At 47.4% G+C, this 24,035-nt stretch overlaps 2 protein-coding genes and 4 non-coding genes across 7 annotated transcripts in view; 2 read left to right on the forward strand and 4 right to left on the reverse strand.

Moving 5' to 3' along the window:
- Positions 1-1,132: 1,132 nt before the first annotated feature.
- Positions 1,133-7,260, reverse strand: RPL23 (ribosomal protein L23). The gene is made up of 5 exons (XM_040497360.1): positions 7,141-7,260; positions 6,480-6,563; positions 6,014-6,142; positions 1,368-1,481; positions 1,133-1,267 (listed from the first exon to the last, which is right to left on the reverse strand). Exons 1-5 carry the CDS (start codon positions 7,151-7,153, stop codon positions 1,185-1,187), a joined length of 423 nt encoding a protein of 140 aa, XP_040353294.1. The 5' UTR covers positions 7,154-7,260; the 3' UTR covers positions 1,133-1,184.
- LOC121045215 (small nucleolar RNA SNORA21) lies at positions 6,307-6,441 on the reverse strand. The gene has a single exon (XR_005797642.1). It is a non-coding gene; the product is annotated as a small nucleolar RNA SNORA21 (small nucleolar RNA).
- Positions 7,261-7,333: 73 nt separating the features above from the next.
- The window catches only part of LASP1 (LIM and SH3 protein 1), a 51,437-nt gene continuing 34,735 nt past the window's right edge, over positions 7,334-24,035 (forward strand). Inside the window, exon 1 of one of the 2 annotated variants that reach the window (XM_040497359.1) lies at positions 7,334-7,432. Coding sequence is in view for 1 of the 2 variants with exons in the window: in XM_040497357.1 (XP_040353291.1) it covers positions 19,182-19,250 (69 nt within the window). In the remaining variant the exon portion in view is untranslated. Of the gene's footprint in view, positions 7,433-19,181; positions 19,251-24,035 lie in introns of those variants that run through there. The other variant, XM_040497357.1, reaches the window with a different exon arrangement.
- TRNAC-GCA (transfer RNA cysteine (anticodon GCA)) lies at positions 13,901-13,972 on the reverse strand. Its single transcript has one exon. It is a non-coding gene; the product is annotated as a tRNA-Cys (tRNA).
- Positions 16,547-16,618, forward strand: TRNAC-GCA (transfer RNA cysteine (anticodon GCA)). The gene has a single exon. It is a non-coding gene; the product is annotated as a tRNA-Cys (tRNA).
- Positions 18,237-18,308, reverse strand: TRNAC-GCA (transfer RNA cysteine (anticodon GCA)). The gene has a single exon. It is a non-coding gene; the product is annotated as a tRNA-Cys (tRNA).

Genomic DNA, 24,035 nt, shown 5'->3' on the forward strand with positions numbered 1-24,035 from the left:
CCAAAAATAAATAGAAAAAAAAAAAATTAACTCAGAATACTGTTAATCTGAAAATAAGATACATGAACACAAACCTCAATCTAAAAAGCCTATTCCAACATCTTTAGGCCACACTATTGACCCAAACCTGCCAAATGGTCATTTTTCCTCAGGCCTTGAAACATCACATAAATCTTCTCATGGTTCAGAAAGAAAAGTTACAGGGGCACCTGGGTGGCTCAGTTGGTTGAATATCCAACTCTATTTTAGCTCAGGTCATGATGCCATGGTTGTGAGATTGAGTCCAGTGTAGGGTTCCACGCTCAATGTGGAGCCTGCTTTAGATTCTTAACAACAAAAACAAAAACCAATGTCCAATTCCTTCAAGCAGAATTTGCCAAGGTTTACACCCACTGTGCTGGTATCATCACATCACTTTTATTTTTTAAGGTTTTGAAGTTTTTTTTTTTTAAGTTTAGAGTGGGGAAGGGACAGAGAGAATCCCAAGCAGGCTCTGCAATCTGGGCCTCCAACTCAGGCACTGTGAGCTTGTGACCTGGCTTGTGCCACCCAGGAGCCCCCATCACCTTTTATCCTCGAACTAAGGTTTAGCAGGTACATTATACAGCCATCCTGTCAAAATGTTTTGATAGCAAAAAACCTGATAATTTAAAATAAAATAATTTAATCATCATTCATAAAAGCAAACCCAATGGCAGTTACATACATGTTAGATTTTACAAATAAAGTCATTTATGTGCCAGTTTACCCAAAACCCAGAACTGCACAAATATGCATCTATACACCTGAATCTGGTCCTTCCTCACGTTGCTCCTGGACCTCCATGTGTGTCTAGGATCTGACCATTCACTCTACATTATCTCAAATGAATTGCAAGGCAGTTACCTGGGGTAACCTCCTATCAAACAGTACCCACTATCTGCGATTTAAGGACTCCAAACCCAAATAAGTTTTTACAGCAGAAATTGGAAAGTCTGTAAGTGTCTATAGAGTCGAAAAGTGCAAGTACTGTTTATCCTTGTTTCACACACGTCCCCAGAAAGTTTGCACTGAGTAATTTCATTTTACAAAAGGAAGCAAGGGCTAGGTGATGTCAAGAAGAGTAACGTGTACAAGAGAACAAGAAGGCAAACACTGTGAGCACATAACTTTTACTTCTTTTTTAAAACAGATAAAGGAAATAATCATGCGATGCTGCCAGCATTGGATGCAATCCTAGGCCACAAGTCTGCACACTCCTTTGCAACGGGTCCTGTGATAGCAGAACCTGCATAAAAAAAGAATGTGGTGACAGGTAAGATCAGACAGACCCAAGGTTAAATTGTCCCATCTCAAAGACCTAGGGAACAACGTGGATACTTTCTTACCTTTCATTTCACCTTTATTATTTACTATGACCCCCGCATTATCTTCAAAATAGAGGAACACTCCATCTTTTCTCCGGTATGACTTTCGTTGTCGAATTACCACTGCTGGATGTACTACAAGGGAAAAAAGGGTAGCAGTCATTTAACCTGTCCCAGTGCCACCACAAGAGAGCAGTTTACATCCCACCCAGTTCCCCAACATTTCCATTTGGACGGAATGCATACTCACCATTAGCTTTTCATTCCCTAAAAGCAAGTCTGAGAGACAAGCCCCTTATCAAACACCAATCGCCCCTTATGGAAAGACCTTACTCCAAGTCAAAACTGCCTGCATTTCCTTCAAGTGTAAATTTGGACCTTCTTTCAGGAGAACAATTAGCAACATACCAGCAGGAAACTTGCTAAGCACCTTCTATGCTTTCACCCAACAGGTGGGGACTGTTAAGATCCTAGTATCACAAAATGGGACCCCCTTTAGAACTGAAAAAGTAGTGGGGCGCCTGGGTGGCTCAGTCAGTTGAGTGTCCGACTTCGAATCAGGTCATGATCTTGCAGTTCGTGAGTTCGAGCCCTGCATCGGGCTCTGTGCTGACAGCTCAGAGCCTGGAACCTGCTTCAGATTCTGTGTCTCCCTCTCTCTCTGCCCCTTCCCTGCTCATGCTCTGTCTCTCAAAAATGAATAAATGTTAAAAAACAAACAAACAAAAAAACTGAAAAAGTAGAGAGGCCAAGCTATTAACTCATTAGGCAATGTTCCACCCCAGTACAGATAAAAACTTCTAAGAAAATACACACCTAGATGTAAAAATTACTGCCCTCCAAGATTATGTTGGAACTGAATATGTACCATGTTAGATTATATAAATATCAGCTCATTTACACATGAATTTAGCCAAAGAAACCCTGCAACTTCTAGCGTGCATACGTGTACACACACTCCTTGAACTCCCTGAGTACGTCCAGGATCGTGACCACACACTCTACTTTATCTCAAATGCCTAACTGCTACTGCTGGGCACATACGTATGTTAATACAGCAAAAACTTGGAATTAACCCATCTATCTCATGGCAAAAACATAAAACAGAATCATTTAAAAATCATTAGGGCTATCTGTAATTTTTCATATGTAGTACAATCATCTGTGAAGCAAGAAGAATGGGTTAATGGGAAGGTCATGGTCCCATTTAAACAAGAAATTTTTTGCACGGAAGTCAAGAAAAAAGGACATACGGCAAAATATTAACAGTGATCATCTCTTGGAAGTCTGAAAGTTGGGCAATTTTAATTTAACTTCTATTGCCTATGTAATTAACTGGGTTTAACTTTTTGAGGAACTGTTTTCCAGGGTCTTAAGTAACTTCTAAAAACTTACCTGCACGTAAAGTGAACACTTTCCCAGATCTTCACCTACTGCACTTGAAAGAACTAAAGTCAGACACAACCTGCATGCAAATCTTTTTTTTTTTAATTTTTTTTTATTTTTAAAAAAAAAAATTTTTTTTTTAGCCTTTATTTACTTTCTTGGCACAGGCAACGGACGGGAGAGAGTCAGACGGCAGGCACAGAATCGAAACAGGCTCCGAGTGACAGGTACGGAGCCTGACGTGGGGCTCGAACTCACAGAGCGCGAGATTCGACCTGAGATACAGTCAGACGCCCAACCAACTGAGCCACCCAGGCGCCCCAGCATGCAAATCTTGACAGTCACTGAACAAGTTACTTAATAATCTGAGGTTCAAGTTTTCCTCTTGGAAAATAGAGGGAACAGTTACATTGCCATATTCAAGGTCAGACACTGCAAATACAGGATTTTTTATAGGACAGGGATCCTGGCTATCCTTGAGGCAAATACTGTCTCTATACATAGACTCTGATCAAGTTTTTAACAATGAAATACACGTTGAGGGTTAACTAGTATTTACTAAGAGCCTCCTGTTGAGCCCTTATCTACTCAAAACCATTTTTTAAAAAGTAAACTCTACGCCCAACATGGGGCTTGAACTCATGACCCCAAGATCAAGAGTTGTATGCTCTACCCAGAGCCAGTCAGGCACCCCTACTCATAACCATTTAAATTCTCACAAATGACCAATCTAGCAGATGAACAAGGCCACACAAATCTAAGACTTTGGACTTCCAAAACTGCCCCTTTCCACTGCCTGCATTTCAAGTTTCTGCTATATGGAAGCCTAACGTGAGGGGATGTATTCATTTGGCAGAACCCAGAACAAGTAAGACATTGATGGAGTTGGAAATTCACAACTATTTTTAAAACCATGAAGTGTTCTCTGGTCTGTCCCACAATAATCAGATGGAGACCAACAACATGTATTGCTGCCATCTCACCAACGGTGACAAGCGGGTTGCTCTGCCCTTCTCTGACAGCTTTCCAGGCCACAGATCAGACCCAGCAAGTGTTCTAAGAGGAAAGCCTGTCCAGTCACATGTAGATCTCAATTTACACATTGATTAATCGATGTTTAACCACAATGCTTGGTACTCCTTGCCTACCAAACCCTCAAGTGGTATTAAAGGAGAACAAAGATTTTTGACCCAAAGGCTAAAAAAACCAAGCGGTAGAGATGTGTGTTTATGCAGGTTTACCAGGAGTAACTGCAGTATGTGGCCAAGACCCATCATATTTGTACTGTATATTCAAGTGATAGCTCAAACTCCTCAGGAAGAGGAAAACATTCCAGGGCAGACAGACTAAACAGGTACAGGAGGAAAGTTCCAAGAGCTGAAGTTAAGTTCACTGAGTATCAGAAGCTCTAAAACCAGACAAGACATTACAAGTCAGAAGTGCCCCAAAACCTCCTCCCCTCGACCAACTCCTACACCTAGTGGGGATTAAGCAATGACCAGCTCCCCGTTTTAGTGTCTACCAGAAGAGATTTAGAAGCAATCATGACAAACTTTTGACAAGTCACAATCTTGAGTTAATCTCCTCTATAAAAAGAACCTGCCTTAAAACACGAAGAATATGTTATTCTGTACTTACAAAGTGCTAGGTGTCCCAGGCCAAATACTCTACACGCTTTATCTGAATCTCACAACCACTTTATTCAAGTTTTCATTCTTCCCTTTCAAATCAGTAGTTCCAGTAAAGGAAACTTGCCTGACACCTGGTCAACTCTAAATGCCTATTAAAAAAACAAAAAACCAAACTAACCCCACATTTACTGGGGCATCTGGCTGGCTCAGTTGGTAGGGCATGTGACTCTTGATGTTGGGATCCTGACTTCAAGCCCCATGCTGGGTGCAGAGGTTACTTAAAAACTGGGGCGCTTAGGTGGCTCAGTCAGTTAAGTGTCTGACTTCAGCCCAAGTCATGATCCCCTACTTCATGGGTTCGAGGGCTCGGTGCTGACAGCTCAGAGCCTGGAGCCTGCCTCAGATTGTCTCTCTCTCTGCCCCTCCCTACCCTGCTTGCACTGTCTCTCCCAAAAATAAATAAATACTAAAACAAATTTTTTAAATTATACACACACACACATATATATACACTAAACACCACCATATTCATTTGTAGCTGAGAAATCAGCAATGAACCAGACAGTTACCTGATCTTCTGAACTTAAGTAGAAGAAACAACTCTAATGCTACACAAAAAATACCACTTGGATTTAGGTTACTGGAGGATGGGGGGCGGGGGGGGTGTTGGTGGATGGGGAGATGTGTTAACGAGGAAGTGAGCTAAAGATGATTGAATTTGAGTATTCCAGGCAGGAGGCACAAAGTACAAAGGATCTGAAGCACCAAGGAAGGTGGAGGGAGAAATCAAGACCTGAAAGCAACAGAGCTGGAGAAGGCACCATGAAGAAGGACTAAGTTCTACAAGGACAGGGCTTTTGTTTCTACAGATATAGGTACCTGATGTGGTTTAGAACTATCCACTGAACTCAGGGAAATGGCAGGGTAAATATGTACTTCCTCGCAGCTTGTATTGGGAACCAAGAAAGAACTTAAGTAGGGAAATGACAAGCCAAGGTTTACATTTAAGCCAGCCAGGTGCCCCAAGACTTACACTTTAATTTTTTTTTTCCAAATATTTATTCAGTTCGTGACAGAGAGAGAGAGAAAGCAGGGGAGCGGCAGAGAGAGAGGGACACACAAAATCTGAAGCAGGCTCCAGGCTCTCAGCACAGAGCCCGACGCTGGGCTCGAACTCAGAGACCGTGAGATTGTGACCTGAGCTGAAGTCTGCCACTTAACTGACTGAGCCACCCAGACACCCCAGACTTACATTTTTAAAAGATGGGCCCTGACTTCAGTGTGGCAAATACACTTAGGGCGTAAGGGGACAAGGACAAATGTAACAATGGGGTGTATGGCTGGCTCAGTCACTAGCGCATGTCACTCTTGATCTCAGGGTAATGAGTTCAAGCCCCAGGCTGGGCAGAGATTACTTAAAACAATTAAAAAAAAAAAAAAAAGCGACAGATACAACAAAACCAGATAGGGAAGAGAATAGTCTCTAACACAGCCAAGAGCAAAACTTCAATTGCAGATAAATAGCTCAGACTTCCTCTCAAAGAAAATCAAGCTTTTAAGAAGCCTTGAAAATGGTAGAGTAACTGTTCCATTTTCTAGTAAAGGGCACCTGTCCACCAAGCAACAGGAGGACTCAGGACCTCCACTCACCCTTCTTTCTGAGCTCTGGTTTGCCTTTCTTCACTGTGGCCATCACCATGTCACCCACGCCAGCAGCAGGAAGTCTATTCAGTCTTCCTTTGATCCCCTTCACAGAGATGATATACAGATTTTTGGCTCCTATAAAAAAATGTAAACAAACATGACTTTTTTGGAGAGCTTATTAAGCAGTTCTCCCGGTGTAACATTTCCCCCCCCACCCCGTCACTTCCAGACCCTCTCCCTCCCCTCTTACTCCCAAAGAGTTAGTCGCCCCCCCCCCCACACCTGACCAAGGTGCAATACCTTGTCACACCACCGATTGAAGCAAAACAACACAGCATGCTGCTGCTTCACCCAAAAGCAGTGTTTTTCCTCTGCCCTTTCTTGACGGCTCAGTGGGTCATTAGTCAAGGCCCAACGAGTGCTTTTAAAAGGGGGGGGGGGGGTGTTGGCAGGGTGCAGCTGAAGGTCTCACCCGTGTTGTCAGCACAGTTGATCACGGCTCCGACCGGAAGACCCAGGGAAATCCGGAATTTCGCACCGGAGGACCCACCACGTCCTGCGGGTAGAAAGGAACACAAGAATGGGGTCGCTGTCTAGTCATGGTTCGGAGTTGCCCTCACTCGTAAGGTATAAATTCATTCGCACGTGCTTTGGGAAACGGCAGACTAAATTCCCTCTCTCTGGGATTCCACCTACCCCTCCCCATGTGCCACCCCGTTCTCATGGCGAACAGCCAATTCCACACTATTACCGCCTTTACGTGGAGAGTAAGGGGGCTGAACCACCCAATCTTCGCTCCAGCTTTTGCACGACGTAGCTCTTCTTGCAAGCCGGGAGCCCGCACAAGTCGCCCAGCATGGGGCCTAAGCCAGCCCCACTTCAATTCCATTACTGGAGCTCTAGGCGCAGAGCGACCCCGCGAGGTTCGGTCTAGAGCCCCGTCCGGATCCGGCCAACTCAACCCGCCAGGCCCCCCAGCCGCTTTCGGCAGCCCTTCCAGCGCTCTCTCGTGGCCCTCCTCTCCCTCTCCGCCCGGGAGGAGCGCAAAGCGCCACAGCTGCCCGTGGCCACCGCTCCGGGCGCGACCAGCAGCCACCTCGCGACAGATGGCGAAGGATCTCCCAGATACTTACCTCGCTTCGACATCTTTGCTCAACAAGGAGTCGGAAAAGGAGTCAGTGCAAAGGACTCTGGGATATGAACCTTGATGCCCCGCCCAATCCCGTCACGTGTCCCGGAGCCTGCTCAATCCGCCTCTTCCCTCCACGGCTTCAGGGCGCAGTTTTATTACGTAATAAATGCTGGACGTCGGGTTAAGTTCTCGCGGCGAAGTGGGCGGTGTCGGCGCCGAGGGCTGCTGGAGCGAGTGACGTCCGGAGTCTCCTTTTTAAGAAGTCTAATGTAGTCGGGGGCACAGAAACATTGGTAAATTTACCCAAAAACCTCTTTTGAGCACGTAATATGCGTCAGGAACTTCGCTGGACCTTAGAAGTTCAGAAATGATTGATTAAAAGGTTCTGTGCTGTGTAGGGGCCCCCGAAGAACACAGGGCGTGGGGGACCGAGCGAGAAAGCTCTAAACGGTACCCTTAGGATGTGGTATTGAAAAAAAAAAACTGTGCTGAAAAAGAGATGGCGAGTAAAAATAAACAAATGTGAAAGTTCCTTCCCCCCTCCCCCCAAAAGGATGTGGTATTGGGAAGAACCATTCTAGTGCTGCAGATAGTCCCGTGTGCGGTGTGTGTGTGTGTGTGTGTGTGTGTGTGTGTGTGTGTGTGTGTGTGTGTGTGTGTGTTTGGTTCCATACCCATTTGTATTTTAGAGATCCTGGCATGTCAGTTACCCCTTTTATAGCTTCAACCTCCCCATTCTGGCCTCTTTCCTTCTGTTGATATATTCAAATATTAATTGAGCACCTGCTTTATGCCAGGTACTGTCATGGGCATACATTAGACTACATCAGGGGGAAAACAGATAAACGATTCTGCTAGGGTGGCAATGACAGTGGGTATTAGTAAACAATAGATACAATAACTGCAGTGTATAGTGTGTTAGATGATGCATACCATGGAAAAATAAACGAACAAGGTAAGAGGCATCAGGAAGTGGGTGGAGGGGCAAATTGTAATTTGAAACAGTGTGGTCAGTGTGGGCTCCATGGGAGAAGCTGATATTAAAGCAAATAAGATTATCTGATACTAGATTTTAGGTGAGGGAGTTCGCAGGGAAGAGCAGTACAGATAGTCATGAGCCAGTGAAGGCTTCCTAAGGCATGAGTGTGCCTGAGATCACTCTAATTGAAGCTAGACTGTGGGAAAGGACACAAAGTTACAAGTAAGGAGATGTGCTAGGAAGCTCTTGCAATACTCAGGAAAGAATGATGGTGATTTGGACTAGAGTGGTAGCAGTAGAGGTAATGTAATGTGGTCAGGTTCTGGATGTGTTTTGGAGGTACAGCCAACAATATGTGGGGCATGAAAGAAAGGAAGGAATCAAAATGTCTCCAAGGCCTTAAACGTCTGAGCAAGCTGAAAATGGCCTTGCCATTAACTGGCTTGGGGAAAACTATGGGGGAACAGATTTGGGAGTTAAGAACCGGACTTCAATTTTGGACATGTTAAGTTAGATGCCTATTAGACAACCAAACAAAATTCAAATAACAAGTTGGACACATTAGCCTGGAGTTCTGGAGAGAAGGATCTATAAATTCGGGAGTTGTTAGCATATAGGTATACAGTTGACCCTTGAACAACTCAGGGATTAGAGGCTCTGACCCCTCCATGCACTCAAAAATTCATGTATAACTTTTGACTCCCCTAAAACTTTACTACTAGCCTACTTGACCAGAAGCCTTACCAATAGCATAAACATATTTTGTATGTTGTATGTACTGGATTCAGAATACTGGATTCTTAGAATATAAGACAGAAAATAAAATGTTATTAAGGAAATAATAAGGAATAGGGGTGCCTGGGTGGCTCAGTCAGTTAAGCAGCCGACTCTTGATTTTGGTTCAGGTCATGATCTCATGGGTTTGTGAGTTCGAGCCCCACCTTGTGCTCTGTGCTGCTGTTGTGAAGCCTGCTTGGATTCACTCTCTCTCCCACTCTCTCTGCCCCTCCCCCTCAAATAAATAAACTTAAAAAATAATAATTTAAGAAAATCATAGGGAAGAAAAAATACATTTACAGTACTACAATATATATGTTTTTAAAAATGCGTATATAAGTGGACCAGTGCAGTTCAAACCCATGTTGTTGAAGGGTCAACCGTGTTTAAAGCCATGACAGTGGATGAGATCATAAAGAAGTAAGGATAGGGGTACCTGGAGCAAACGACTCTTGATCTTGGGGTTGCAGGTTTGAGCCCCATGTTGGATGTAGAGATTAATTCAAAATAAAAAAAATCTAGGGCTGCCTGGGTGGCTCAGTCGGTTAAGCATCTGATTCTTGATTTCAGCTCAGGTCATGATCTCATGGTTCGTGAGTTCAAGCCCTGCATCAGGCTCTGTGCTAATAGTGTGGAGCCTACTTAGGATTTTCTCTATCCCGCTCGCTCTCTCTCTCTCTTTCTCTCTCTCTCTCTGCCCCTCCCCCACTCACATACACACTCTTGCTCTCAAAATAAATAAATTTAAAAATCTAAAAAAAAAAAAAAAAGTAAGGATAAATAAAGACCATGAGCTAAGCTCTGGGGCACTTCAACATTAAGAAGTCTATAAATCTGTACATTTATAAATCTCTCTTATCAGTCTTCAAATGTCTTCAGTTGATCCCACCAACTTCTCTAGCTACCAGTTTTTCACTCTCTTTCACTTCTCGACCAAATTCCATGGGTTTCTGAACATATGATTTCCTTAGCAAATGTGTCTCTCTTGATAAATGGAACCACCATCCATCCAGGTGTCCATCTGAGACTCTTAGCCAAGTCCTTTTCAGGTTGCCTTCTAAAGGTCTGTTGTAGGGGTGCTTGGCTGGCTCTGTGTAGAGCATGGGACTCTTGATCTTGGGGTTGTGAGTCCAAGCCCCATGTTGGATGTGGAGATTACTTAAAAAATAAAAAAGAAATCTATAAATAAATAAGCAAACAAATAAATCAATCTTAGGGGCACCTGGGTGGCTCAGTCGGTTAAGCGTCCAAGTCTTGAGCTCAGCTCAGGTCTTCATTTCAGAGTTGTGGGTTTGAGCCCTCCATCGGGCTCCGTGGAGCTTGCTTAGGATTCTCTCTCTGCCCTTCCCAGGTTCATGCTCTTCTTCTCTCTCAAAATAAATAAATACATTTTTTTTTTTTAAAAAGTGTCTGTTGGGGTGCCTGGGTGGCTCAGTCAGTTAAGCCTCTGACTTTGGCTCAGGTCATGATCTCGAGGTTCGTGGGTTCGAGTCCTGCTTCAGGCTCTGCTGACAGCTCAGAGTCTGGAGCCTACTTCGGATTCTGTGTCTCCCTGCTCCTCCACCACTCGCGTTCTGTCTGTCTCTCTCAAAAATAAATAAACATTTAAAAAACAGTGTCGGTCACGTCTATCCACTTCTTTCCATCTCCTCTAGTCCTGCTACGGTCCATCTCTTACTTAAACTACTTTTGAAGCCTCCTAGCATACCTCCTGACCTCTATTTCTCCCTCTTCCACCCACTCTCTCATGGCCAAGAATCATTTTTCACAAATACAAATATTACAATGTCACTCTCCTGAAAATCCTCCAGTGGCTTCTAGTGCTCTTAGATCAAAGTTAAAATCCATATGGTGGTCTACTAGGCCTTGACCTGGCCTCGTCCTACCTTGTCAACCTTATCTTGCACCATGCTTGCTCTTGTTCCAAAGAGTTGACATTTTAGTCCCAGATACTGTCCATGCTCCTGAATACCCATAAGTCTCACACATGCTCGGAACACTCTACCCTGCCTACCCTCATCATGTACATCATGTCTACTGAAGTTCAGATTTCAGTTTAAATGTCTCTTAGGGAAATCTGCCCTGACCCCCATCCTAGGTCAGGTCCCCCTGTTGTAACCTATTTTGACATGCTGCATTTTTCTTTCATACGATTTTATTTTTATTATTTAATTTTTTTAATGTTTATTTTTGAGACAGAGCACGAGGGAGACACAGAATCTGAAACAGGCTCCAGGCTCTGAGCTGTCAGCACAGAGCCCAATGCAGGCCTCAAACCCACGAACCATGAGATCGTGGCCTGAGGCCGAAGTCGGATGCTTAACCGACTGAGCCACCCACTCACCCCTATTTTTATTTTTTTAATGTTTATTTTTAAGAGAGAGAGAAAGAAAAAAGAGAGAGAGAGAGAGAGAGAGAGAGAGACTGTGTGAATGGGGGAGGGGCAGAGAGAGAGAGAGAGAGGGAGACACACAATCCGAAGCAGGCTCCAGGCTCTGAGCTGTCAGCATAGAGCTGGATGTGGGGCTCAAACTCACAAACCGTGAGATCACAATCTGAGCCGAAGTCAGATGCTTAACCGACTGAGTCACCCAGGCATCTCCCTCTTTTTTTTAATTTTTAAAATGTCTTTTATACTATTTATTACAATTCATAAATATACATTTGAAGATTTTTTGTTGAATGACCCCTCCCCCCAACTAGTCTATAACCAGTCTATAAGTTGCATAAAGCCTGGGTTCATGTTCTTTTTTTGTTCAACAGTATATCCCGAGCACTTAGGATAGGGCCTCACTCAGTAAATACACGTTGATTGGTTGCTGAACAAATGAAGAAGTTGATCTCAATCATCTCCATATGTCAGCATCCTTGCATAAAGGAGCTTTCATTCACTTACGGCAAAATTAGAAATATTTGGAATATATAGTGTTTCTTATAAAGTTACATTTACTCAATTTAAAGGACTGCCTATTATTCTGGAATTATCTTCTTTTCATCTTTTTTGGTGTTAAAAATATTTCTTACAGCCCTATATCAGCTTTCCACCCTCCCAATGCCACTGTTGTGTGTGTGTGTGTGTGTGTGTGTGTGTGTGTGTGTAATTTCAATGGTCCATGAAAACCAAAGGCCTGGGAATGATCAATCTCTACTTCCTTATTTCTTGCATGCACACATTCCTTGAACTCCTGTAATCTAGCTTATGTCCTCACTACATGACTAAAATTATACTAGAAATTATATATGTTGAAAAATTATACTAGAAATGTCACCATGACCTACTTGTTTTCAAAATCCAAGGACACTCCTCAGTCTTTATCCTACTTGACCTCCACAGCATTTCACATTGTGACCATTCCCACCTTCTTAACACTCTTCACCCATGGTTTCCATGATGCTACTAACAATAGAAGTTACTATTTATGGAATGTTACTGACTACTAGTCATTGAGTTAAGCATGTTAGTAGAATGTGACTTCTTGGATCCTCCCAATAACCCTCGTATTATTATTCTCACTTTACAGATGAGAAAACTGAGAAATAAAAAGGTTAAGCCATGTGTCCGAGACCACATAGCTTGTGAAAAGCAGAGCTGAAATACCACCCCAAACCTGGCTGATTCCAAAGCACAGGCTCAAAGTCACTATGCTGTCTCCTCCTGTACTTCCCTGGGTGATCACGCCCATCCTGAGAGCTTCAATTGTCATCTATATGCTGATCACTTCCCCCATCTATATCTCCAGCCCAGACATTTCTGCTTAGCTCTAGCCAATATATGGAACTGGTGATTGGGATACTTTTACCCCACAGGCTCTTCAAACCTGCCAGGTCCAAAACAGAAACCATCATTTCCCCAGGAAATCTGCTCTTCTGCCTGTATTCGTTTTCTTTCCTTTTTATTTTTTTAAGTAAAGTCTACACCCAACATGGGGCTCAAACTCATAACCCCAAGATCAAGAGTCACATGCTCTACCAACGAAGCCAGCCGGGCTCCCCTGTGTTAGCCTTCTAAATAGGTGCTACCACCAGTGTCTGACCATAAGATTCCATTGCTTAAAACCCTATGCTGTCCCACTAGTGCTTATACAATAAAGTCCAAGCTCCTTAAGCACAGTATTGGAGTCTTTTCCTGGGCTCATTTCCTATCACCTTGCCTCTTAGACTTCACTCTCCAGCAACACCATATGGCTTAGGATTTCGGGATTCTTGCCTTATCCTCATATTCTTCAAATTTGTGCTCAAATGTCATCTCTTCCCTGTGCCGTCTCACAACCCCAGCACGCTTGCCCCTGAGCCACCTCTTTACTCAGAGCAGTGGTTCTCAAATTTTCATCTGAAGACCCCTTAACATTCTTAAGTTATTGAGGGCCCCGAAGAGTTTTTGTTTACATAGGCTGTATCTATTGATATTTACCAGACATTTAAACTGTGAAATGTTTAAGTATTTGTTAATTTACTTATGATAATAATAAGTCCATTGCCTTTTAAAAATACTTAACATCTTAAAATGAAAAATAGCTACTTTTTTCCAAACAGTAAGAGTGACTTTGCTTTACCTTCTTCTGGAGATCCCTTTAATGTCTGGCTTAATGAAAGGCAGCTTGGATTTTTATGTTCCCGCACTTATTCTGTTATGATATCACATCATGTAACTTCTGGAAAACTCTACTGTAACCTCATGAAAGAACAAGAAACAGGTAAATAACGTATTATACGATTACCTTTCTCTTGCTAGAAAGGGCCTCAGAGACTCCCCCCACTCCCCAAAAAAGTCCCCAGGCCACCATTTGCTATCCACTGATCCTGGAACGGTTGCAGACAGTACCAGCTTGTATGATAATTCCTTTGCCTGCATGTTGACGCAGGTATTATAGAACCTGAAATCCACTGTAGTTTATATTTGCTGTATTCCCAGGACATTCTGCAGAATGGACAAGATACCTGTGTGGTTAGTCATTGTCCTTTTCCTACTATTTTGATGGTAGTAAGGCTTAAAAGTAAACATGGCAGGGGGCACCCGGATTTGAACCGGGGACCTCTTGATCTGCAGTCAAATGCTCTACCCCTGAGCTATACCCCCCTCTGCCAAAGAGGAAGGGATTATACCTTAATTGTAGTGTTCACTGACCAGACTTCTCTGGTGATTAATAGTGGTTTAGTACCTATGACTGACTAAACCAATGATTTCAAGTTTCCCAGGGTGATACAAAGAACCAAGGGAAGATTCTTCCTAGCAGTGCCATCCCCCCTGCGTGCAACCTGAGCTGCACTGAATCCCCCAGTGCAGTGCTGTGTGCAGGAGAGGAAGTGCTTCCTTTGCCCTTTTTGACCCTCTCTGCTCCTGTACCAGATGAGCTTCTATTGTCTCAGTTCTCAGCATCTTCAGTCATTTCCTCTCCCACTGCTTCTTCAAACATCAACAGGTTTCCCCTACGCTGGAAAGCTCTTCCTTTAGCTGTGATTGCCCGTCCATTTCTTCTTTCTCACTACCAGAGAGTCAGGGACTTCATTTCTTTGTCCAGCACCTGTGTCTGCAGTTCCGCTACTCTGCATCTGCTTTCTCGACTGCCAGTAATCTTTTCCCCTTGGAGTACGGATCTTGTTTCTCCAACTAGACTGTAAGTTCCTTGAGGGCAGGGATCACTTTACATTCGTCCTTGTATTCCCCCACAGTAGTTGGCACAGCGCCTGGTTCACTATAAGCCTAGTTTGTAGTTGGCAGCCAAACCACAATCCTAATTAAACTCAACTCTCACATTGATTACACCAAACTAGCACCCAAGCAGCTGAATTTTGTTGGAGGAGAGCTCACAAGTCCTGTGTCATCTCATCAATCTCAAAATACCCTCTCTGGTATTCCTACACTACTGGCTGACTAGGTTCACTTTCTCACCAAAATGACTATTTCACACACTTTCGCCTGTCTCAGACCTTCCATATTGTCTCTCTCCTCACCCTCTTAGCTGAAGAGCTGGCCTCTTCCTTCTTCAAGAAAATCAGAATCAGGAGTAGTGCTGTGCTGGTAAATGGCTGACAACTGGCTTCAAAGGACCCGATTTATAGCATTTGCTAATTCCCATGGCGCAAATACTCCCACCTGCCAATTTCAAGCTACCAACATGAAGTAAGGATGGAAGCAGAGATCAGAGGGTGAGAGGTTCTACCTTGGCTTTGAAGACGGAGGGAGGGGCCATGAGCCAAGAAATGCAGGTGGCCTCTGGAAGCAACCGAAGCCAAGGAAACGGATTCTCTCCTAAAGCCTCCCAAAAGAATACAGGCATGTCAACCTGAGGTTAGCCCTGTGAATTTGATTTTGGAATTCTGACCTCCCGAAGTATAAGATAGTAGATTTGTGTTGTTTTAAGGAAATAAGTTTGTGGTGATTTGTTTATAGCAGCAATAGGAAACAAATACACTGTTGTAATCTAAGATACTACCACCATCTCTCACCTGCACTACTGAAATAGAATCTTAACCTGTCTCTCTGTGTCCATCTTTTTCCTTTCCTTTATTGTGGTAAGAACACTTAACATGAGATCTACCCTCTTCACAGATTTTTAAGTGTGCAAGACAATATTGTTAACTATAGGCACAATGTTGTATAGCAGGTCTCTAGAACTTACCCATTTTGTGTAATTGAAACCTTACACCCATTGGTTAGCAACTCCCCGTGTCTCTTTCCTCGTCCCTGGCAACCACCATCCCACTACTCTGCTTCCATGAGTTTGACTGTTTTAGGTACCTCAAATAACTCAGTGTTTGTGCTTCTATGATAGGCTTATTTCACTTAGCATGATATCCCATGTTGTAAAATGCTGCAAAATTTTCTTCTTTTTTAAAGGCTGAATAATATTCCATTGTACGTATTCTCTATGCAGTTCTTGAGTCCCTAAACATCTTCCCCACAGCAGTGTGGGTGATGATTTCAAATCCCTGCTCAAAACTGGCCAAAGGCTGGCTTTTCATCCATTTGGGATAAAATCCAGACTCCTTACCTTGGACTATAAGGCCCTCTATGGCCCTGGCTAACTGTCCAGCTATGTTGAATTGCTCTCGCCTTGTCCACCTCTCCAACCTCTCTGGTCCTGGCGCCTTTGCGGTAATCATTCCCACTGCCTAGAATGCCCGCCAACTGTCAGGTGCCCAACTGTCTCTTTCACCTCTTCCAGATCTTAACTTTCTCGTGTCCAGTTTGCCTTCATTAAATTATAAACTCGGCGTGAGAACAGACAGCGTGTTCTGCACCTAAAGTGGGGTAGTTGGCTCCACTAAAAGAGGGAGCGACCACTAGAGAGTGTAGCCAGCGAAGGTTTCTCAGTGGTGTCTTGGTAGCTGATGTTTGTATTCTTTTTAGAGAGACCAGGGAAAAGGATTCCCTATCTGGTTTTGCAAAAGGTTGTTTTCTGACTTCTTTGGGTAAAGAGATGGGTGGGATTGTGGATACAGCATTGAGCCTATTTTGAAAAGGCAGAATGGTACCTGAGTTCACGTCTTTTCAAAATGCTGTGTCTTCTATTGGTGTTTTAGTTTTGTTCCTCCTTATTAAAAATTTCAGTATTATCTAGTAAGAAGAAACCAACTTTGAACAAATAATATTCAGGATGAAAATTTTAGGATTGCAGTAAAAAGAATTTACCAAGCTTTTACCAGCAGAGGGGGTATAGCTCAGTGGTAGAGCATTTGACTGCAGATCAAGAGGTCCCCGGTTCAAATCCGGGTGCCCCCTTGGTAACCTTTAAGTTTTTCACAGTCAGCTATAACCCAGACATCTAAGGGTTCTCTGAATCTGAAACTCTGGAATCCTTGTCGCTTCCACTTGGCTGATTTCCCCCAGCAAGTACTTGTCCCTTGTACCTGAGAAACAAAGAGCAACACCCCGGAAGTTGAATAGGGATTACTTTGCCAAGCCTTACTACATACCCCAAACTCGTGGAATCCCTGTGGGTAGAAAGAAGACGCAGAACTATTTTCCTGAGATTGTTCTGTTCAAGATCTATTGGTTTAATGTTATAGTTTCTTTTTGGGTAACAATGGAGTGCCTGGCCAGGGCAATATTATTTTGCTTAGTTCATACTCTGAATTGAGAGGACTAGGGGAAGAGAGTCCAAGTTTGGAAGGTTTATCTATGTGGTCACGAAGTTTAAGACCCAGGGCATAGAGAAGATAGGTCAAAAGTAGACGGCGTTCTCTTTCTTTACATTAGCTCAAAGGCAGAGCTTTGGTGTGATCAATGTACAGGTGGTAAGTTTGAGGCCCGGTGTCCAGGAAAGGGGTGAAAAGCTGGGTATTTCTTGGGACTGGGCTTTGCACCAGGACAACAGTCTCCATGTCCAGGCTCTTGACGCTTCTCAGTTATGGGAGCCATTGGGAAAAATGCACTCCAGCATTCCCCCGGGGCTCCAAAGGATGACACAACCAGATTCCGGGTTTAAAATATCACAGCTGCCCCCTGACCCAGGCAGCATGCCTCTCCCATTCTCCTTTATTTTTCCTTTTTTTGGGCAAAATCTAGTCAAGGGGGACGCCGTTGCTGCTTTAATTCTTATTATTTCCCTGTGGCCCAACAGTGATCTGACAACAGATATCTGTCCCGCCTTCAGGTTGTGAAACTCAATGGCCTCCTATTACTAGTTCAGTGGTTCTCAAAATGTAGTCCCCCCCCCACCACCAGCAGCATCATCACCCAGGAACTGGTTACAAATGCAAATTCTTGAGGTCGCACCCCAGGCCTACAGAATCAGAAACTGGAGGTGTCTTAACACCTTCTGGTAATTCTGATGGACACTCAAGTCTGAGAGTCACTGCAATAGTATATCAGTTTGCATCCGGTTGTAACTTTATTTTTGTAAATTAAAATGAGCCTATGGGTGTGCCTTCGCCATTTTGACATATTTGAAGCGCTTTGGGGAAGGGCAAACACAACAGGTCTATGACACCGTTAATAAAGAAAGTTGGAGAAAGGCTTAATTTGTGGGTTTCCCTCTCTTGACCAACTCCCCCATAGGAAACGGAAAGCCAAAATAGGGGAGTAATCTTGTCCCCTGACCCTGGCGCCTCCAACTGCCTGACACATGTGAGGCGGCTGGCTGGCGGCCGCCCCAGAAATCCCGACACTTTGGGCGCAGATCATGGGGACGCGCAGCTTTTGTACTTGATTTGTGCGAACATCCACTCCTCCTCCTGCTGGGTACAAAGCAAAAGCGAAAGCTTTCTGCTAACGGTTGGAAAATGAGGAAGGCATTTTACAAAACTCGACTTTCTGTTTTCTTTTAATCTAGGATCCAATGTTAAGAGTAGATCCAGTAGTTTGTTTACTTTACCACAGAGTGAAGGAAAAGCCACAAAGGGGGCACCCGGATTTGAACCAGGGACCTCTTGATCTGCAGTCAAATGCTCTACCACTGAGCTATACCCCCGCGCCGCTGCTGCGCTTGGAGATGGCTCTTTTGGATGCTAAGACACTGCTACACTGAGGGTAGGGAGAAAGAGTAAGGGGAAAGGAATGAAGGAAGAAAGGGGGCCAAGGGGAAAGCAGAGGTGTCCGGACCCGGAGAACCCCGGGAAAGCTGCAGGGCAGAGCGCGGGAAGGGTAGAACTAGCTCGGGCTGCGAGGCGCAGTGTCCCGGCGGTAGGGACGGGTTCCGCCCTACAAATGTGGAAAAGGATGTGGGGGGAAGGGAGGCTGAGGGGCGGGGCAGGGGCTTCCCGTTCCGTCCGCAGGTTCACGCCAGGTACCTACGGGCACAAAGGAAAGTCCCCGAATCTGGTGAATCCAGTCGGGCGTTCCGGAGCGTTCCAGCCCCACCCTAGACGGGTGCGAAGGATTTGCGCGCCTCTCTCTGCCCGGGCTCCCCAGATGTGCAGCCAGACCGGCTCCGCGCGGTCTCCAGTGCCAAAGGGCGCCTGGCCTCGGGGCGCACCTCTCCCGGGCACCTTTTGCTGGAGAGCGCCCGGGCACGCGGGACCCTCCCGACGCCCCTAGACGCGCGCCCCGGGCCCCGCAGCCCTCCCCGGAATTCGCCCCCGCGCAGCCCCACGTCGCCCGGGGAGCGCGCCGCCCGCGCGCGCCCCTGTCCGCGCCCGCGGCGCGTCCCCGCCCCGGTGCAGCCCCTCCTCCCCGCTGTGTTTATTAGGGGAAGGAGGGCGGAGGCGGAGGCCAGTTCCCTAGCTCCAGCCGCCGTCGTCGCTGCCTGTGTAGTTGCAGCCGCGGCCGCCTCCCGCCAGCTCGCTCCGGGGAAAAGAGAACGCGCGCGAGCTCGGGCGTCCCCGCCCCAGCCCTTCCCGGAGCCATGAATCCCAACTGCGCCCGGTGCGGCAAGATTGTGTACCCCACGGAGAAGGTGAACTGTCTGGATAAGGTGAGCCCCGAGATCGGGAGACGCGTCGTTGCGATCCCCGAGCAATGCTCCAGATTAGGGGAGGAGAGAAGGGCCGGGTCTCTGCCGCCTCATCCCAGCGATCCCGGGAGGAGGGAAGGAGGGCGGTGTCACAGGGTATGGGGACAGACCCCAGTCTGGAAACCGGGGGATCTGCTGCAAGGCGAGGAGTCCGCGCGTGGCGGAGGGCCACTACCGGAGAAGAGTGGGCTCTGTGCCCTGGGGCTGGGAGGACGGAAGAGGAGTAGGGAGGCCAGGCCCCGGGGTGGGGGAAGGTTAGGGGTGCAGTCCCGCCCCCTAGGGCCGGGAGAGTGAGAGGAGACGGCCGCTCCCTCTCCCCGGCGCGCTGAGCGCCAAGTAGGCGGAAGCGCGGGGCGCTGGGGGAGGGGGAGGGGGAGGGGGCGGGGGGGGGGGGGCGGGGCCGACGCGGGGGGGCCCAGTGACCCCGTCAGCTCTGGCCGCACCCGGCCGGCCCTCCGGGCCTGGCGCCGGGGGGGCGGGGGCTATCAGCCGGCGAATGTTGCATCTGGTGAACTGGGCTACGGATAAGGATCCGAGCCCCTCTGCGAGACCCCTTTTTTTGGACGACCTGCACCCCCCTCGGTGGTTCAACGCTTAATGGACTAGCAGCAGACCTCCTCTATAGCTTCGCAGCCCCCACCTCAAATTAGAAGCCAACTCTCGGGGCTGGGCTGCCCAGCCAGAGCGGGGCGGGGTCGGGTGCTGGAGTAGGGTGGGTGGGGGTGCTTTGCAGAGATCTCCTGAAATTGTGCTCAGAGCCTGAGACTGGCTTGTAGAACAAAGAGCTAACTTTTCAAAGCAGGTTTCCCCAATGGAGGGTGAGGTTGGCTGAGTTCAGGGGAAGCCAAGAAAAGGGGGAGGTGTTAGGAAGAGGGGAAGGTGGCCTTCTGGAAATTCACGGTCCCCTGGGGGCCCTTACGCGTCGTCTCCCCCATCCATGCTGGACTTGTTCATCTGGTTGCTATTATACTTTTGGAGGGGGGCGGAGAGTAGAACTGGGTGTTTCCAGCAGTTTGGGGTGGGTTCCGGTCTTTTAAACTCCCTGAGATACTAAGGCGATGCCTCCCCTCTGCATCTTCTCCCCACTCTGGAGGAGAAGCCTCTGTGGTTTTGTCTCCCTCCTCATCATGCCTTTTGCCCACCTCCCAAAGCTGGCTCCAAGTCCAAATGTTCCCTCCTAACTGAACTGGCAGGGGTTGGGGGGCATGGGATGGAAGAGGGGTACAGAAGTCTGGGGCCAACTTTTTCATTGCACACCTGGAGCCAGGGTTTATTTGGGAAAGGATAGTTCATTGGATACTTTTGGTCTCTTCCCTCCCCTTTGGGATTGACGCTTTCTCAGTGATCTTTAGCCTCTGAATCAGGGAGACGGGATTGTGTTCCCAGGTCCTGAAATACATTTGAACTTGCTCTTGGGTGAATCGAGTATATAGGGCTGCTGCTGTTTCTCTGTCTCTCCTGGTCTTGGCTGGGCAGGAGGAGAGGAGGGCTTGTATTATGAACACAAGCGATGTGGGTGCTGACCTTCCCAAAGACCATGCCAGCCTCCGGAGGGCAGGACTTGAGCTTGGGGGCACTAGCTAAAGAACAGACTGTCCTTGCATACTGGGATTTTTACCTTCCCCTGGTGGGGAGGGATTTTGGCCTCTGCATTTCATGTGCCTCTCTTGTTCTCCATAGTCATGGACTATGGAAAGAGGCTGTGGGCTCTTTCACCTGTATAAGGCAGAAGCAACGTAAGGTGGAGAGATTATTGGGCCAGGAGTTGGGAGACTTGATCCTAGTTCCAGGTCTGCTCCCACCAGCTTTATGAATGGCTCTAGGCCTCAGTATTCACCATCTGTCAGATGGGTATGAATGATGTAATTTCCTTGGAGGTGGGACAGTGTACTAAAGTGTCCAGAAGGGGATGTGGTATAGGCTGTGCCCTCCCTATCTTTCTGGGATAGTCGGTCCAGCCCCACATTCAGCTCCCTCATAAAGTCTTTTGAGAGTGCTGTGTGCCAGAGGGGAGAGGGTAGTGATCCCACAAAGTGCCTTCCCCTGGGGGTTCTCTTGTCCTAGCTGGAAGAGGACATTCAGGCAGGTGGGGGCAGGTGGGGTTGCCCTGGGAAGGAGGTTTTTTTAAAAAGCCCCGTGAGGGGCTCAAACTCACGATTCTAAGGTAAAGACCTGAGCTGAGATCAAGAGTCTGACGCTTGACTGTCTGAGCCACCCAGGTGCCCTTCCTCCTCTTTTTTTGAGCTCTCCTTACAGGAGGTGGCCCTGGGGAGACCTCAGCCCCTGCACTGAGCAGGAGGCCTAGAATATTTAGGTATCAGACCTGTTCCATGTAACCCTCCCCAGGCAGTAAGGACAGACACTTGGACTAGGGACCTGGTGCCCAGAGGACCAAGACCTGGGAGGGGGGAACATTCAGTTCCATAGGTGTGGTTGCTAACCAACTTCCCAAGGCCTGCCATTTTATAGGAGAGAGTCAAATTAGACTCATTTCACTACGATTTCCCTATGGCACATAGCTCACGATGTGACCCAGAGCACAAGCCACGTCCTTGGTGTTAGTCTTTTCTCCTCCCTGAGCCTTATCTCCCGAAGGCTTAAGTGGGTAAAGGCCATGTCACCTCTGATGGCCACCCTGCCCCCAACCTGCAGTACCCAGTATGCTGTGCACGCTGAATAAATATGTATTGCTGATGACGATGTTTGAGGAAGGAGGTCAAAATGTGCTTCCCCAGAGGACTTCTGGGCTAGAGTTGGGGGGAGAAATGGGGTGACCTCATTCACTCATTCATTCGACAAATATTTATTGAGCACCTGCTTTGTGCCAGGCTCTCTGAATGACTGCTGCAGGAACGTTTGGGGAGGAAGAGAGTCTGTGTCTTGACACGTCCTCTACATTTTGAGAAGGGTGGAGTTTTGTCTCCAACCCTGTTGGGAAGCGTTTGTATCCGGGGACCTGTGCACTGTCTGGAATCTCCCCTGGCTTGCTTTCCCAGCGTCCTGAAAACAGGTAGAGATATTCAGGAAGGCTAGAGGACTGGTAGGCTGCTAGTTCCCCTGGAATGCTTTTTTTTTTTTTTTTTTTCTGGAATGCTTCTTTGGGAGGGCTCTCCTCCTCTGGTGGTCTGAGCCACCCCCCCACCCCCCCAGGGGGCAGCAAGGCAGAAGGCGGCTGGGCTAGACACAGAAGAGGAGGCAGGTCCATGAAGCCGTGGTGCCCCATTTTCCCAGCTGAACCCCACGATCACGTTGTGATCATCCGTTCACAGGAGCTACTCCTTATTGCGACGTGTCAGCTTCAGTCTTCACAAAACCGATGCGATTGCTCCTCTGAATTATGAACCCCCTAAGCGGAGGCTCAGATAGGTCATGCGGCTCACTCCCTGCTCACGCAGAGCTGTGAGCAGCCGCTTCCCCTACCTGCACCGTGATTCCAGAGGGAGAGTGGCTGGCCCAAGCCTCGACCAAGTATGGAGGACCTTGCTTCTGCCCTTATCAGCCTCCATTTGCCTTTCTGTGGAGTGGGGTTTCAGTGGAACGGGTTGTAGTTTTGGAGCTGTGGGTGAGAGCGTGGAGGGCACTGCCGGTGCCTGGAGATGGGCTGAGAGGGTTCTTATTGACACTGGACGTCTGGGTTTTGTGACTAGGGAAACTGTGGACTCCCAGGGCAGCAGGAAGGATTAGAGTTGCACGCCCAAAGGTGTACTTTGCCCCCCCCCCCTCCCCCCGAGACTACAGGCTCAGGAATGCATCTCTGAAAACTTCTTATCTGGGGCCTTCAGGAAAAGGGGGTGCTCTTGCTCTGGGACAGGGCCAGTGGGGCAAGGGAGGGAGGCAGACAGGTCCTGGTGGGGCCGTACTGACTTATTTCCCTGTGTCATTCACTGGACCCGACTGAAACAGGGATGGGGTTTCTTTCCTCTTGGGGTCCCCTTGGGGTCCCCAGCCCAGGCTTGGCCCACAGGGACTTTTGGGTGACTTGTCATCTTCTGTTCCCCCTTCCACTCCTCCCTCGCCCCGCTCCAAAGAGGACACAGTAGCGGGAGCTGCCGGATTTTCTTTAACCTTGGAGCCCTCCTCTAGAGAGAGGAGGCAAGTGACAGGAAGCCGCTATCAGTGCTGGGCTTGGAGCCTGGAACTGGGTCATCTCATTCCTCCCACCACCCCCACCCCGCCCCTCTGTGAGACCACTTTCCAGACTCAGAGACTGAGTTCAGTAGTGACCCTGAAGGCACTCGCTCCCCTCTTGTTTTCATTATTCTGCTCCTGAGCCCCATGTAGGGAACAGGTGACTACTGCCCCAGCCTTTAATGTGTTAGCTGAGAGCAAGGGGTCTTGGGGTGAGGGGGGAAGAGCTAATGATGGAAATGGGCCCCGTCCCCTCATGGGGGCCCCCCTTCCTCCAAAAGGCAGCTAGGAGGTTTCTTGTGGAACCTCCTGCACCCCCAGCCTGGCCAGTCTGCTCTGCCTCCCTTCCCCAGGGGCTCAGCTCCAGGGTGGGGACCTGGCCATCTGCTAGGGTAGGGCTGTCTCTTTCATTCCCTGTGTCTCCCCCAGGTCGATCAGGAGGCAGCGTTGGAGGTCCCCAGTCCTAGGACAGTGCATATTCCTGCATATATGTGTGTGAAAGTGGGTCATGGTCCGGATTCCAGAGAATGTTTTTCCTGGCAGGCCCCTGAGGGGGTGGGGGGGAGGCGGAGGCCCAGGCAGGGGCCTGTGCAGCTAGGCAGGCAGCGGCCAGCAGAC

Source organism: Herpailurus yagouaroundi, unplaced genomic scaffold, assembly GCF_014898765.1.
Source record: "Herpailurus yagouaroundi ecotype Mexico unplaced genomic scaffold, PumYag 189, whole genome shotgun sequence".
Lineage (NCBI taxonomy): Eukaryota > Metazoa > Chordata > Mammalia > Carnivora > Felidae > Herpailurus > Herpailurus yagouaroundi.